The sequence below is a fragment of the Colius striatus genome, chromosome 13 (genome assembly GCF_028858725.1).
Source record: "Colius striatus isolate bColStr4 chromosome 13, bColStr4.1.hap1, whole genome shotgun sequence".
Lineage (NCBI taxonomy): Eukaryota > Metazoa > Chordata > Aves > Coliiformes > Coliidae > Colius > Colius striatus.
This window is the reverse complement of record NC_084771.1, coordinates 7,100,488-7,116,925: the sequence shown is the minus strand read 5'-3', so window position 1 is coordinate 7,116,925 and position 16,438 is coordinate 7,100,488. Positions and strand designations below refer to the sequence as shown.

The window sequence follows — 16,438 nt, the reverse complement described above, 5'->3', positions numbered from 1 at the left end:
TGCCCAGCGACAGGACAAAGGGTGACACACACAAGCTGGAACACAGAAAGCGCCACTGAAACACCAGGAGAAAGTCCTTTGGTGCTGAGGTGAGGGAGCCCTGGCCCAGGCTGCCCAGGGAGGGTGTGGAGGCTCCTTCTTGGGAGGTTTCCAAACCCACCTGGACACGTTCCTGTGCCCCCTGAGCGAGGGGAACCTGCTTTAGCAGGGGCTGGGTGAGCTCTGCAGGGCCCTTCCAACCCCACCAATAGGGGATTCTATGAATCCTGCATGAGGGACGGCCCAGGAGACATTGGTGTGTGTGGATGTCCCACAACCTTTCCCTCCTGCTTCGGCACAGCTAAGCACTGCAGGAGGTGAAGGGAAGGGACCCTGGAGGGCAGGGTTTTGCCCCAGATCCCAGCGCTGGTGCGGGGTGGCTGCCCCCAGCCTGGCCGGCACTCACCTGGTCCAGGCACTGGCCGCGCAGGTAGCGCATGGCCTGCTGGATGCTCTGCGGCAGCGGCTGCCCCGTGCGCTGCACATTCACCACGGGAGGGACCCCGAACACCGTCTTGTCCCTGTAGTCAGGGACTTTACTCCGCTTCATGAACTTGGGCACAGTCCTGTGGGACAGACACACAGACGCGTCAGTGCCCCGGCGGCTCAGCACCACCTCGCAGAGGGGAGCAGGATCCGGGTAATGCACACACACTCCTGAGAGGGTTTGAACGTGGGCAAGGCAGCTTGTGAGCAGAAGCCACAGCACATTTTACTGAGCCAAAAGACTTCAATACTTGGCTACAAAAGGAACCCACTGTCCCCCTCTCTTAAGCTGCTGCAGAATCATTAATGCCCCACAACTGCCTGTAGCCCTCCTGGATGCAGGTGATGCTGGAGCCCAGCTCCCAGGTCCCAGCTCACGCTTGTGAGATGCCCAAAGCCATGCAAAGCAAACCCAGCTTGTGTTTCCTCCAGCACCTCCACAAGCTGAAGCTGCCCCAGGCTGGAGGCCCCAGGCTGGGAGGCAGTGCCCAGCCCAGCTGCAGCCCCCACCCCTCACCACGTCCCAGCCCCCTCCCCACCAGCTCACCACGTCCAGGCTTGCTTATGGGGCACTGAATACTTCTCCATGATGGCTGTGAGACGGAGCAGGGAGCACTTCTGGAGCAGGTTGAGCTGGGCAGAGGACTGGCGGTTGATCTCCAGGGAGGCAGAGTTCAGGCTGGGTCGGTGTGAGTTCTGGAAGCTGTGCCAGCGTAGCTTTCTGTGGAGAAAGGCTGTCAGTGAGGGATGGCTGCCCCCAGGAAGAGCCTGTCTTTGCCCCATAGCACCCACTGCTCTGGGGAAAGGCACAGAAGCAGCCAGGCTGAGCCCAAGGACCCCTGTGCAACAAGGCTGCTTCCTCCCCCTGGGTGCTCACAAACCCAGTGGCAGAGGTGCCAACAAGAGCACAAGGTATGCTTTCTCTTGCCTCAAAGGACGGCTCCCTCCCTCCCTGACACAACCAGCATCTTCTCTCTTGCACTTCAGGCTCACTGCACCAGCACCCACAGGCCAGGAGACGTGGGGAGAGCTCAGCTGCTGAGGGTTACGCTTGCGTGCATGGGCCACCACACAGAGCAACACTACATAACGGGGGACATCTCCAACACCTGGATTCTCAAGGACACTCCAACAAGGTAAATGTTCTCTTGAGAGTCTGCTAAAACCCTTTCCAAGCCTGTGCTGCTCTGGGAATCATAGAATCACAGACTCATTATGGTTGGAAAAGACCTTTAAGATCATCATCTGCCCTGTCCCTCACCAGCTCATCAGTGTGTCTTTTAAACACATCCAGGGATGGTGACTCCACCACCTCCCTGGGCAGCCCATTCCAATGCTTAATAGTGCTCTTAGTGAAGAAGTTCTTCCTAATGTCCAATCTAAACCTTCCCTGGCACAACTGGAGGCCATTTCCTCGTGTCCTATCATTCATTATAGGAGAGAAGAGACCGAATCTCACCTCACTACAACTGCATTTTGGCTAGGCTCCTGCTCAGCTGTCCCGGTGCAAGCCCAAAAAGGCACAAGGGATATTCCTAAGTAACAAAACAGTCTACCCCTCTTTACCCCTCCCTGCCTGCCTGCAGGCACATCACCCTCTAGTACAGGTTGGAAAAGTCAGAGTTCAGCAAGGGCTGGTGTTTCCTTAGAGGTGCACCAGGGAGCACTAGCACACTGGAAGCAAGCGCCTCCTTCACTTAGGCCTGTTATTAGCAAATGAAGAACTATTTAATTGCAGGTCTGCGCAGGGAGAGGTCGCAGGCTGCACACAGCAGCTGCAGGCAGCAGCGCTGGCAGCCACGCATCGCACCCGCCACCTGCACGCTGCTCTGGCACCATCTCCCTCCCTGCACCTGCTTCTGCTGCCAGGGACAGGGCCATCACCGAAGCAGGCAGCCAGCAGCCCTCCAGCGAGGCTGCAGGTGCACCCCTGGGACAGGGGCTCGGGGCCCAGCCCCTCCTGCTGGTGCTCACCTGCAGGGCCTGGTGAGCGACGCTCCCACCCCCGAGTCCCGGCGCTCCCGTGTCTCAATCTCTTCAGCCTCGTTGAGGGAGTTGCCTGTGCTGTCAAAGTCACTGGCAGAGGTGCCCACATCTGACATGGACCGCTCTTCGAAGTGCAGGTTGGAGGGTTCTCCTCCTGAGTCTGACTCGTCCTCGTCCTCCTCCTCTGCGCCCTCCTCCCCAGCCAGGTCGGGGGAGATGGCTTTATACCAGAGCTCCACTTTCTGCTGCAGCCCCCACATGTGCTGCAGTATGTCGTCGAGGTTCTCATAGGTCACCTCCCCGTCCTCCTTGCAGAAGTCCTCGCTGCTGCCGAACTCCGGCACGTTGTCGTAGAGGCTGGCACGGCTGCCCAGGGAGCTGCAGGAGCCGCGGCGCTGGCGGCAGCCGGAGCCCCGCGGTGAGGACGAGCCCTCCACGCTGCTGCTGCTGCCGCCTGCCCCCAGCCCCCGCGGCCCCGGACCCGAGTTCCAGCGGTCCAGGGAGCTGCCGCCCAAGGGACACAGGCTCTCGATGGAGAGGGATTTGGGGAAGGTGCCCGGCTTGTGGTCGCGGGGGACGTAGACCAAGCAGTCCCTGCGGCGCGCCGGGCCCTCCCCGGCAGCCCAGGTGCCGCTGGCTGCCACTGCTGTCTCATAGTCCTCCAGGTAGACTCCGCCGCGCCTCGGGTCAGAGCTCCCCTTGTCCCCACCTGAGCCCAGCAGGCGGTTAGTCCTGTACGATACCGAGAAGAAGTGCTTTTTGCCATGGAAAGAGGAGGAGATGCCTCTTTTGGAGGGGTTGGCCTTGGGTGCTGCAAGGTCGCCATTGTGCTTCAGGGAGCCCCATCCCGGTGTGTCCGTGATGCCGCCATGCGGGGCCACCCTCTCGTCTGGGCCAGCTTTCTCTTTGTCCTTCCTCCGCAGGGACTCGATCCTCTTCAGGAAGCTGCGAGACCGGCGCTTCTTCAGCTTCTCCTTGCAGCCGTCTCCACGGCGCAGGGGCTGCTCCGGCGAGGAGCGCTCGCTCGGGCTGCGGCTGGAGGCGCTGGCGGCACGGAGCGGGGATGGGGGGTCAGGTAGCACGGCCCCACTCCCCAGCCTGGCCCCGCTCCCCAGCCCAGCCCCGCTGCCATTGCTGTGCAGGGATAGGGCCTCTGCCGTGGTGCTGAGGTCTGTGAGGACGCTCTCGCGGCTGGACGTCGGTCGCATGGTGGAGCTCAGGACCTCGGAGCCCTGGGAGAGGGCATCGATGGACCCCACGCGGGACCACCTCTTGCTGTCCCTCTGGAAAGCCCACCGGTCGCTGATGGCACACAGGTCATCCTCCTCTGAGTCTTCATTCTGTGGGATGTTGGGAACAGGGGCCGATCAATGTGTTGTAGCCACGGAGGGAGGCACTCCCCACCCCGCTCCCTGGGACCGGCACCTCTGAAGGCTCAGCCACCAGCTCGGGAACCAGCACGGGGCAGGAAAGCAGCACAAACACCCTTAAACCACGTCTGTCCCGTCCCACATGGGGGTCACAGCTCCTGTGGCTCCTCCCGAGCCCCAGCGAGGTGCAGGGACACAGGTCAAACGTGGGCACCTCAAGGGCTGTAACTGTCTCAGGAGACAGTGAAATAAATAAGCTGGCAGCGCTGGGCACTCCTGGAGCACCCCACTGCCGGTTCTGAACACAGGAGTGCTGCCCCACAAGCACGCACACGCTCCCCCAGCCCCAAATCTGCCCACAACGTACCTGTTTACGCTGAAAGTGGACCTCCAGCTTCATGGACGCACATGTGTTCAGGGTCATCAGCCTCCTGCAAGAAGCCAAGAGAGGCTTTACCTGCTCCCAGCACCTGCTGAGGCCCCAGTGCTTGCTTGTCCCTTTTTTTTTCCTGCCTCACAGCCCCTGGTTGCTGTCACCTGCCAGCAGCAGCTGTGGCTCCTGGAGCAGGGACACACAGAGCCAGGCACAGCTCCAGGCCAGCTCTGAGGCCACAGGGCTGCTGCCCACAGCCCCCCTCAGCTCCCTCCCTTCACCTTTACACAAGTGAATGAATCTCCAATCGATTCACTTTCATCAGCACCTTCATGAACGCTACTCTGTGTGCTTTTGTTGTAGTACCACATCTGCACAGCCCAAAACAAGCCTCCAGGACATCTCACTGAAAACTTGACTAATGCAGCCCCACTGAACCTCCTGAGCAAGAGTGTGGTCCTGCAGTGCATCCTGCAGCAGGGTTAAATGCAGGAAGGGTGGCAGAGGGAGTGAGCTGGGAGCACATGTGTGCTAGGGAGGAAGAGAACACCTCCAGAGGATCATTTTCTTGGAGGAACTGTATTTTCCAGGGTCCTTGTAGACCCTTTTGTTTAGGCAAACACTGCATGGGGCCACCTCAGGGGCCTCAGACACAGCTGAGGGGGCTGGGGACCCTCCCGCCCTGCATGTCTCACCTGGCCAGGATGGCCTTGTGAGTGGGCAGCAGTGACCTGCTCCTGGTTATCACAGCAAAACAATCTCAGAGGCTCCTGTGGCCAGGTGACAACAGAAAGACCCAAAAGCTCAGATGGAGTCCCTCTTGGGTGTTAGTCCTTGCTCACTCTCGCAGCACTGGGACAGTTACTCTCCCTGAAAAACACTCTGCTCCCCTGCAGCTACATCCCTGGCAGTTTCCTCCAGAGCTATTTCCAGCCCCATGGCTGCGAGTAGCAGCATGTGTTGGCATTGCCAGGCTGGGAGGGCCCCGGCAGCAGCCAGTGAGCACCCAGGAACACACCAGCCCTGGTCAGGGCGGCTGCTCCGGGCAGCAGGAGGGACCTTCCAGCACCGACTTCACCTGCACAAAGCAGATCCCAGTGTGAACCCACAGCCCCCAGACCCCACTGTGGGCACCCACTGCCACACAGGACCCGCATCCACTCAGCAGCAGCCTCGCCAGCACCCCAGGCACAGCACCGCTCACAGCACGGGCCTGATGCCTGAGGGAAACTGCCCACAGATACAGCTTCATCCACAGGCATTTTATCCTGAATCTGCCTTATGCCAACAACCAAGCAGGACACAGAGACACGGTTTCAAAACCCTGTTTTACTCTGAGATATGAAGCACCCTTGCAAAACGAAGCAAGAGGAGCTACACCCTGGGCAGACACAGCCCCAGGCCCTGGGCACCACGCGGGGCAGTGTGGGCTGCAGGGACAGCAGCACTGGGTCTCTCTTTGCACAGTTTGACAGTTCAGCTCTGACCAATCCATTTCTAAGTGAGCTCTATGGACCTGAAAGTTATACAAAGAGAATTGCTCCTGGGAAATGTTTCTGTCCTCCAGGAGCTCAATGTGTTCAAACCAGAAATGCCAGCAGCATGAAGGGGTGTGAGGGAGCATTACCTGCACAGGGATTTGAGGGAGTCCTGGTCCAGGAAGCTGTGGTCCTTCTTCACAGCACTGATGTCAAGAGGGAACAATGAGTCTGGCGACAAAAGCAAGAGGAAAATCAGTGTCTGTTGCAGAACCAGCCACTCCATCAGGCACAAGGGTCAGCCATGAGCGTGGGAGGAGGGAGATGCTGCAAGGGGCAAGAGGAGAGAGACGCCAAGGAAGGAGAGCTTGGCACGAGGGAGAGCAGCGGAGGGGGAAGGCGTGGGAGTCTCCTGGGCTGTGATACCAGTCGGAAGAGACTGGGAAGGTTGAGGGGAACCTACACAGAGGGACAGTCCTGCTGAGCTCCCTGCTCATCTGTGCACTGAGGCAGCGCTGCTGGGACGGGCTGTTAAGAACACATGTCTAAGCCCAGCGAGTAAGGAAGCTATCGAGTGCAATTGCCAAAGGGATGCTGAGCCCTGACAGCTGGGGAGAAAAGCAGAATGAAACACTTGGAGGATGTGGAAAGTTTTGCTCAGAGAGGCTGAAAAAGGGTCAGTTTATTCACAGACTCAGCACCCAGCACCCGCTCCTCACTGCCCCTGGCTGTCAGCACTTCGGGGGGCTGACAGCTGGGGCTGGGGCTCCCCTGAGGAACTCGGCCGGGCTGTGCACGTGTCCGTGCCAGGAGCCTGCCCCGAAAATAGAAACCAGAGGCAAACAGACAGCCTGTAAAGCCATCATCTGGGGGCAAGAGCGTGGCTCCCACACACGTGTTGCGGGGGGCAGTGGACGTGCCCAGCTGAACAATGGCCGTGGCTGCAGTCGCCGGGGCCCAGCTTCCCGCTATTGTCCCGCCGGTGGGGCCACCACAGCCCCGGCCCCCAGCCTGAGGCAGGTAACAGCCAGCACCCGTCACCCTGCAGAGCACCCACGGGTGCAGTCACCCTGGGGACTCCTCACAGCCCTGCCTGAGGGGGAAAAGCTCCTGGATGCACAAGTTACTGGTACGGCTGGCTCTCCAGGCCACAGCCAACTCCAAGGGCTTCAAGCTTTAACAGATGGTCATATCGTCAGTAAACGATCCTCTCCGTCCTCTCTGCTGCCCAGAGCTTTGCGGGCTGTCCCCGCAGCCTCCGCTGGGGCTTGGTGGAGGGCCAGGAGCAGGGGCTGGGGCAGGGGCTGGGGCAGGCGGGAGGCAGCTCTCACCTTCGTACAGCTGTGCATACTGCGGGAACCCCGCTGCTCGCAGCCAGGCGCACGCTCTCTTGGCTTCCACTTCTGAAAGAAAGCAAAGACCCAGCCTGAGCCTCCTGCCCGGCACGGCGATGCCCCCAGCTCCCCCCAGCCTGCGTTTTACATGCACGAAGCAGAGGAAGTGACTGGCTGCAGAGGTGGGAGCGAGGAGCCCAGGGGGTGCTGGCGGGCAGCGATGCCCAGGGCAGCATGAACTCCACGGCACCAGGCAAAGAAGAGGAGGCAACACAAGACTGACACAACTTTAACCTCCCAATGACATTTCTGAACCCACCAAACCAAACAGAGTACTTTGCCAGGCAAGAGAGGAAGGTCTTTAATAATTAGTTCAGAGCTCATCAAAGCTTACAGCTGGTCACTTTTGCAAACATCCTCCCGAAGAGTCTGACAAAGAAACCTTTCCTACTCCTTCCTCCTGCCCACTGCCCCGCACTGCACCACTCCACCTCTTCTTCCAAGCTCGGCGTCCGTCCTGGCAGGCACCAAACCCCAGCTGGTTTTCCACCCTCACACATGGCTCAGCTGGTGCCTGATGAGCCCCTCCAACAGCCAGCACTATTTTCTGGGAAATTTCTCAAATCTAGAGCTTGAAGGAAACAGCCCAAAGCTCAGGCAGCCAAAGCAAGCGGCTGCCTGGTGTCAGCATGTTGCTCTGCTGAGACTTGTACTTCTGAGGGTTTGACCTCAAGTGTAGAAAACGTGACGGCAGTCTCAGGGTCCTGCCTGTCCCTCCCAAAGGCACCACCCAGCACCGACTGGAGTGAGGCTGGACCCACCCAGAGTGGGTTGCAGCAAAACACCCCAGTTTCATCACCATCCATCATCAGCCTCAGCTGAGAGCTCTCGACACATTTCCAATTACTAAGTTACAGCAGGGGAAAAAAAAAAAGCCCCAAACAGCAGTTCAGTTAAGGACGGGACCAAGCCAAACCTCTGGACCCAAATACTTCAGCAGGTTTGGAATAAGCATGTGCATCTGAGTCCAAAGCACGCAGCTGTCTGCAACCACGCCGTGAGCCCAGCTGACACCCTGGGGCTCAGCCCCCCTGCCCTCACACAGTGATCCCAGTGCAGACCTCAACCCTGGAGCTCCACAGCCCTCCCGAGCCCAGCACCTCAGCAGGGAGGGCACAGCTCCCTGTGGCTCTCTGGCCAGGGTGGTCCATGAGAGAGGGCAGATCCCTCCTCTGTGCACAGGGCAGGCAGCAGCCAAGGACGGGCATTTCCCACAGCCCCCCAGCCCACTGACCTGCCAGACCCCTGTCCTGCTCTTCCCTCCTTCACAACACAGTCACTGGCCACGGGGCCATAGCAGTCCAAGGCTGCAGCTCAGCGTGTCCCCAGCCAAAAGCGAACCCCAACCTCCCACCCACCACTGCCCCGTGATGTCCCGACCCCCCTGCCCAGCGAGGGGCGGGTTCCCCTGGAGAGGACGGCAGAGGGAAGGGCAGCCAGGAGCAGACACGGAGCCGAGCTTACCCCTGAGGGCACAGGGGCCGAAGCGGTAGTAGAGCATGTCCGAGGAGCAGCGGGGCTGTGCAGGAGCTGGTGCACAGGCAGCCTGGCGGAGCCCACCCCGCGTGGGGAGCGGGGCCGCGGGATGCTCAGCACAGCACTGAGCTGGGCCGCCCATCGCCCCTGGAAACGAGGAGTCAGAGCAGCCACTTCCTTCCCCTCCGCCGCCTCCTCCCAGGCAGGGGCTGGCGGGGGGGCAAGGGGCAGCGCATCCCTCCTCGCCCCATTTGGGACCCGGGTCCCGGGCTTTGCCCGCCGTCCCTGCAGCCCCCCACCGCAGGAGCAAGCCCACTGAGGGCAGGGGATTGTGCCCATGCTGGGCTGCAGCCCTCCCCGTGTCCGAGCGCTGGCACGGAAAAGGGTTCTGAGTGTCCTTCGTGGCGGCCGGAGCCAGCAGACAGCTTCCTCCTCCAGCCCTTCCCGCAGAACGCGTTCCCAGGGCAGCCAGGAAAGGCCGGGCACCCCTGCCCAGCGCCTCGCCACACGCTCTGCAGGGACACCCGCTGCAAGTCCTGTTCCCACCGTTCCCCGACACCCCCCGGAGCCTCCCTGCCCGGGTAATCCAAGGCCCGAAGCAGAGAGCCGGCAGCAGCAGCGCCTGGCTGCAGCCTCTGCTGGAAATGCAGCCGGAGCCCGAGGCCTGCAGCCCCCTGCTGCCCCCCACCAGCACAGCCCGGGGCAGGGACCTGCCAGCAGCAGCCACACAGGCGGGTTTCCAGCGGGGCTGCCTCTCTAGATGTGGATTTTCTGATGTCTAACAAAGGCTGATTGCACGCTGCACCCTCAGCAGGGCCGGGACCTGGGTCTCATTGCCTCTTCTGCTCTTGTGAAACGTTTTTCACAAGCCTGTAGCAACTTAATATTGTTGTGATCTGCTCTTTAAATGTGTTGTAACTGATCCCCGGGGAACTGAGCTGCAGGAGGGGCAGGCATGCAGACACCAGCAGACGGGCACAAAGCACACACAGAGCCTGTACTGCCCTAAGAAACAAGGGGATGAATCCCACAGAGCCACCTTCCCACCACAGACTAAACCCAGCCTTGGAGGAGCCCACAGACACCCCTCACATGGGCACCCACTGCAGCAGAGCCGGGCTCAGTGGCACGAGTAGCAGTGTCACACACAGCTCCCCAGCAAGGGACGGGTGGCTGGGGAAGGTGCTGTCCTCATCTGGCTTTCATAGAGCAGGGGACAGCGGCTGCTGGGCTCCTGCAGCTTTCAGCTGGGGCTCCTAAGGAGACTTCACAACCCTTCTCTGTCATGCATCTGCACTACTCTGCCATCAGCACGTGCCATCAGCACCACTTCCAACCTGCCATCAGCACCACCTCCAACCTGCCATCAGCACCACCTCCAACCTGCCAGCCCCTTCACCTCCCTCTGACAGAGCAGTGAAGCACACAGAGTTGCTGCAGACAGGGAAGGTAGAGGAGAGACTCCCTCATCTCTCCTGCTTCAGGGAAAGCTCTCCATGCAAGATGAGCCCTCAGTAAGCACCTGGACAGCCGCCATGGGGAGAAATCAGCAGCAAAGGAAAAGGCACCCACAGCCACTCTTCTCTCTATCTCTTGTAGCCAAAGCAGCAGCTCCAACAGGAACGGCTCCTATCTGGGATGTCTGGAGCCCAATGTCTCTCCCTTGAGTGTTTCCAGGGCTAAAGCTACCCTAGGCCTGACCTGGCACAGGCCTGGAGGGGGAAAGGCCCAGGAGATGCAATAAAAGCTCTAACATGAGTGAGCTGGAACACCAAAGGCAAATGTAATTCCAGACCCAAAGCAGCTTCCCAGAACCCCAGCTCTGCACTTTCACTTTAAAAATCAAACCTTGGGAGGTCACACCCAGTGTCACAGCTTCGCAAAGCAAGGACCCAAATTCCCCACAGAAAGTCCCACACAGCCAATTAGTGTGTGAAAGGGAAACCACACCACAGCACTGCCCGTGGGCTCCCTCCTGCCAGGCTGTGGGAGCGGCTGTGGGCACTGCGAGCCTCTGCTGGCACCGGCATGGCTACCGGGGTGAGAGCTTTTCCTTTTGGTGTCTTTTCCTCCCATCCCACCTTGAAATAACCGTTGCCTACAACAGGGACTGAGCAGAAGCAGAGCTCAGCTTCCCTTCCCAGTCTGCAAACAGAAGGACTTGCCTGCTTTCGACAGAGAGAGCAGAAAATCCCAAGACATCTCCCAGCGCAGGGAACGTGCCCCCAGTGCCTGACACATCTCCCGCTGCTGCCGGAGGCTCTGGGGCCGGGGCCTTGCCTGTGCCTGCCAGGTTACAGAGGAGCTGAGTCTGGCTGAGACGCTGCTCTCACCGGCATCAGTGTCACCTCTTGTAACAGGGCATGACCCAAACACACCTGAGGGCTGAGCCCAGACGCCTCCATGCTGAGCACACGCACCTCTGTCCTTCCAGTGCCCAGCAGTGTCCCCGGGGATGCCCCGTGCTCTGCCAGGACTCACTGCCCATGCTGACCTGGAGCAGGACCGGCACGATGAGTTTTCCGCAGCCACGGGCATCCCCCAGCCATGCAGCTTGGCACTCAGCACCAATAAACAGCAGGTATCTGCTTCCAGTCCGGCCAGCTCACAGCACCATCCAGCAAACCAAGCTGCCAACGCAGAGAGGGCACATGGACAGGAACGAGAAGCGCAGCTGGACGCTCTCCCAGATGGGTTTCCATAATTAACTTTCACACAGTAATAGGCCTCACAAGTTTTGGGAACTGCTCCTTGCTGTGCTGCCAACGAGGAATTGTTGAAATGCCTCTCCCGCCTCCGGCCCCAAAACGCCCTGTCAGCTCCCAAGGGCATCACTCCCCTGGGCATGGCACTGCGGGGCCGTGGCGGGTACCGAGGCCCACACCGCCCTGGGCACGTCCCCGACAGCCCTGCATGGCACAGACAAACACGAGGGAAATCTGGGGGTAACAACCATCCCAGAGGTAGCACCGAAACTGCTGGCCAGTGTCTGTGTGGGTGGCAGTACCCGAGCACTGGCCAGTACAAGCTGAGCAAGAAGCCCTCTGCCCATCCATGGGGCAGGGAGACCCGAGCCATGGGCTTTCTGGGTCACCTTGTGCACTCCACTCAACATCACTCTGAGCTCCTCTGCTCCCAGCTGCCCTCCAGCCAGGGCTCTCCCTTCCTTCCCCTGCCCCTGGGCAGCACTCAGGCTGTCCTGCCCTGAGCCACATGCCCAGACAAGGCTGTAGCTCAGCTGGGCAGCAGCTCCTTAGCTAGGACAGCAAAAGGAAGGGCCCTGGGACATCAGGCAAGCTGCTGCTCTATTGTCAAAGAAAAGTTTCCAGGTATGAAAAGAGGCCCTGTCCCAGTGGGTGCCCCTGGCCTGGGACAAGAGGGGGTCTTTTGAAGTGTCTCCCCTCATCTCTGCCTGCTCGTGCTGTGGCTCAGCCCAAGGGCTGCCTGCAGCCACCATTAACAACTGGATCCATCAGCTTTGATTTCCTCTCCTGCAAACCAGCCTAACAGTAGACTCAAGTCTGGTTTATTCTGTCCTAGAGGAAGTGAAAACAGAGCCAGCCCCTGGCAGCTGAAGTGAGTACAACCTTGTGCTTTGCAGTGCTAAGGGCATGGCCAGGAGCACACCCTGGGCAATGCCAGCTCAGCTCCACACTGTGCCCAGCACACAGCAGCTTCTCCTCTTACAGGCTGACACCCGAGGTAGGAGCTGTGGCTGGCCTGCACGGGGAACACCACTGCTTCCTCAAACACCAGCTTCAACAACTGAAATTCACATTTGCAGCCTTTGCTGTCTTTATTACAGATTGCAAGGCAGCACTAAAGTAGCCCCGTGAGCCCCAACCAAATGAGGCCTCGTCATGCCTTTCACACACAAACGTGTGTTACCTACTTTAGAAAGGCCAGAGAATAGCTCTGCTTTCAGCATTCACTCCTCTGCAACCACAAAGCCACACTGTCACCTCCAGAGAAGCCAACATCCCTCTGCAGCAGCAAGGGTCTCTCCCTCTCCTGGGGTGCTATTTAATGCACCAGTGAGTGAGTGACATGTGCTCAGAGCAGAGCACACACCGGCTGCACAGGGGAGCAAGTCGGCATCGCCAGCACCACCGGGACAGTTCTCCTCTGCCAGCCTGCCCCGCTCCCTGCCCGTGCCCACAGGCAGAGGGAGGAGGATGTGGTCAGTCCCTTGGGGCTGGTGGCTGCTCCTCTCTGTAGCTTTAGCTCAGAGGCAGACTTCCGAGACGTTCCCCACAGGGCTGTCCCACAGGGCATCACAGATCCCTGCTCCCCACACTTTTGTAGCCCCTTTGGCCACCTCAGGATGCATCCTCCTGGCCCCCCACAAGTGCTGCGGTAGCTCAGGGGTTAAACATCCCTCATTTGAGTGCTGCAGCTGTACAGCAGATGTCTGCTGGGAACAAGGGGATGGAAAGAGCAGGGATAGGAACAGAAACAAAGGGCCAGGAAGGTGAAGACCCTGATCCATCCTCCTTGCCTCCCCCACCTGCATTCTCGCAGCTGCTCCGAGCCCAGAGGAGCAGCAGGGGCAGGAACAGCCCCAGCGCAGCACAGCCCAGCAGGAACAAGCAATGGGGGAGAAGGAGCCTCCAGCTCCAGCCCTCCCCATACACCACCCTGAGAAGGCCTATCAGGGCCAGAACGACCAACTGCTCACCCAGACCTCAGCTTGGGGTGAAGCTGCTGCCCTCTCTTTGGCGCAGTCAGGTTATCCCTTCCTGGTTTCCAGGCTGGTATCACCCTGCTGAGCTGCCTTGCAGCTCTGCAAATGCACATCTGTGTGCAGGGGACAGGGGGAAGCTGCCCAGCAGGCACTGGCGTGGCTGGAGCCCAGCAGGAACTGCAGGTCACTGCCCTCATCCGAGCCAAGAGCACCAGGACACTGCAGCACAACCCTCAGCAGCTGAAAGGAAAAGATGGCATCCAGCAGTGGACTGGAAAGACAGAGCTTTGCAGGTCTACTCATGTTCCCCCTTCCACACATTCCTGCTCCAAGCCCCCTGTGCCTGCAGCCAGCAAGCAGCTGCTCGGTGCTCTCAGGGACCCCTGCCCAGGGAGAGCCCTGAGTGCACGTTGGCACATGCACACACGTTTCTGCCTGGCAGGGGCCATGGCGGTAGCTGCTCTCACTTCTGCTCCTGCAAATCCAGACGAGAAGCAAGATCAAAACAGCCACTCAGATGCTGAAGAAAACCAAGCTGCCTCGCCCATCCTGTATCCCACCCTTTCTGAAGCTGCAGAGCTGTTTTCCTGCGGATGGTCCCACGGGCCGCAGGCGCTCTGCCTGGCCCCACGGCTCTCCCGCCTCAGGCTCTGGCAGTGCTGTGGCACAGCCTCCACCAGATGCCCCGGGCATGGCCCGGGCGCACACTGCCCCGACAAGGAGCGATGGCATCATGCCATTCTTTACACCAGCAACACCACAAGTACATTTTTCTGCTGTCTGGACAAGCGTTGGAGCAGCGGCAGCAAAGCGATGCACCCGTAGCCACTGAAACCTCCAGCACGCTCCGAGGCTCCAGGCTGGCGAGCTGCATCCCGCTGCTGCTTGCACCATCACACTTACACCACACGCAGTGCCAGGCCCAGCACAAGCCATCACCGAAGGCCCAGGAAGGTCAAGGCAAAGGAAAACAACACCACTTTTGCTAAAAAGCCATAAGCAGGAGCAGCTCTCACATTGGCAGAGAGCGCTCAACCCCGTACACAGTGCCTGCACTGAGCCACGTCTGCAGTGTGTGCAACTTGCTGCAGCTTCTGTCCTGTCAGCTATCCTCAGCTCCCACTTCTACATCTAGGCATTAAAAATAACTACTTGCTTAATACAGAAGGGAATTTCCCTCTACTTTTTATGCAGTTATTTAGAACACACGCCAGTGAGTTACCAGAGGAACCCCAAGGAGCACCGCTCCCCCGCAGTCTTTCTGCAGCCTTTTCCATGTTGTACAGCATTGCAGACCCGTCCAGTTCCACACCAAGGCACGCACAGGCCTCTCTGGCCCTCAGTGGGAGTCCTGCAAGCCCCTGGGAATGGTGAGCCCAGAGCCAGAGCTGTCACAGAACGGCTGCTTGAGCCAACAGCCTGGCATTGGCACAGCCCTGGTGTAGAAATGCATCCTCAGAGCAGGAAATGGGCACTGGTTTCCCAGCAAAGGCACCACGGGTTGCTTTAGGGCTCCTTTCTTCCCTTTTTAAAGGCTACAATAAAAGAATAACCCAGAGTCAAGTACATCCGCAGCTCTGCACAATCATCTGCCTCCCCCTTCTGCCTCGCCAACCCCCTATGGCCATTCTGGCAGCATGGCTCCACATCCCCTGGCTCTGGTCAGGTTCTGAGCGCCAGCAGCTGCCGCATGTGTCGGGCCAGGCTGCGGGAGCCATGTGAGCGACGGCGCTTCTGCACCGGCACCTGCAGATGCTCATCGTGAAACGCCTGAAAATCCCACCCCACGTCAGAAAGGCCTCTGCAGAATTCAGGTTGTTAAGAGCAGGAAGCTCTGCCAACACCAGCCCCCAGCCTGCCAAGGGTACGCGCCAGGTTCCTCCACAGAGCACTGAAGCATCTGCTCCCGGCCAGGGACGTGTCCCACAGTCCTGCCCAAGGCAGCTACAGACCCAGGAGTAACACCAAAACCCAAACCTCAGCTTCAAAAAGCAACCAAGCAACATTTCTCACTGGGACAGGACTTTCCCCTTGCCCACGGGGCTTGTGGCACGGGCTCAGGGAGAAGCCAGAGCCCCTCAGCTGCAGGCGGTGCCCACTGGCACAGCCTGGCAACTCTCACTGTATGGCTGCCAGCAGCAACCCTGCAGCTTGCCCTCTGCAGCCCTGACACCCTCTTCTCCCCACTCCCCCTGCTGCCCCCCTCTCCTCTTGCTTAGAACTGCTTTTAAGTAGCTGAGCGCTGGCATCCTGCGGCACAGCTCGCACCGGCACCGCCACGCTCCCAGCCAACGTCGGGGGTCAGGCCCACCAACAGGCACTTTGGCTGTGGCTCAGGAAACAAGGGCAGGTTGGGAGGAGCTGGCACCGTGCAGCCACCGTGCTCTCACCAGCTTGGCTGGCCCTGTGAGACGTAAGCCCAAACATTACACCGGGCCACATGTGTTATGCCTCCCGCATGTTCAGCAGGGAGCAGAGGGGTCGAAAGAAAAGCCACACACCACGCTGCCGACAGCAGGCCGTGCTGCGTCGCATCCATTTCCCCTCTCATCCCCCGCAGCCGCACCTTCAGCAGCAGTGCCCTGCCCCACGGAGCTCAGGGCTCTCCCCGCAGCCCCTCTCTCCATGGGCAAGTGTCCCTCGGGGCAGAAGCTACGGATCATCTCAAGGAAAAAAGAAAAAAAGGTAAAGGAAAATCTGGTCTGGTTTTCAAGAACAGGGGGAAAAAAAGCTTAAAAACAAAACAAATCATACCTCCTAACCTTTCCCTCACCCAGCTGCATGAAAGCCAAAAAACCCTGACTCAGTGCAAAGGAAAACACCGTTTTCATGAAATCTCTGACAAGAGAGAAGGTCATTTTACAGACTTTCTCATCTTCCCCCAAGAGCGTGTTTGCTGGCTGAAACCTCCTAATACAAACATAAAGCTGGGACACGAGCAGACTCACCATGGCAGAAGCTGTTAATCCGGGCTTTGTGCATTGGAAACCGTGGATTAAATGCAGAAAAATAGATCAGCATGACCACTGGCCTCCCCGGTCCCCAAGGCAGCCACCCAGCACCAGCCACGGCAGGACACTCCTGCCCAAAGACCTTCCTGCAGGCACTCCACGGCACAGCTCCAGGTCTTCCACGCAGGGCGACAGCTCCGA

At 59.4% G+C, this 16,438-nt stretch overlaps 1 protein-coding gene across 5 annotated transcripts in view; it reads right to left on the bottom strand.

Annotated features, from left to right (window-relative positions):
- STARD8 (StAR related lipid transfer domain containing 8) overlaps positions 1-16,438 on the bottom strand; it is a 62,152-nt gene that overhangs the window by 4,627 nt on the left and 41,087 nt on the right. For 2 of the 5 annotated variants that reach the window (XM_062006294.1, XM_062006298.1), the window contains 6 exons: positions 7,064-7,135; positions 5,882-5,963; positions 4,249-4,312; positions 2,500-3,851; positions 1,073-1,246; positions 446-605 (listed from right to left, as the gene is read on the bottom strand). In XM_062006294.1, the coding sequence (XP_061862278.1) occupies positions 446-605; positions 1,073-1,246; positions 2,500-3,851; positions 4,249-4,312; positions 5,882-5,963; positions 7,064-7,135 (1,904 nt within the window). Of the gene's footprint in view, positions 1-445; positions 606-1,072; positions 1,247-2,499; positions 3,852-4,248; positions 4,313-5,881; positions 5,964-7,063; positions 7,136-8,590; positions 8,730-14,508; positions 14,531-16,234; positions 16,423-16,438 lie in introns of those variants that run through there. The other 3 variants (XM_062006296.1, XM_062006297.1, XM_062006295.1) reach the window with 3 other exon arrangements.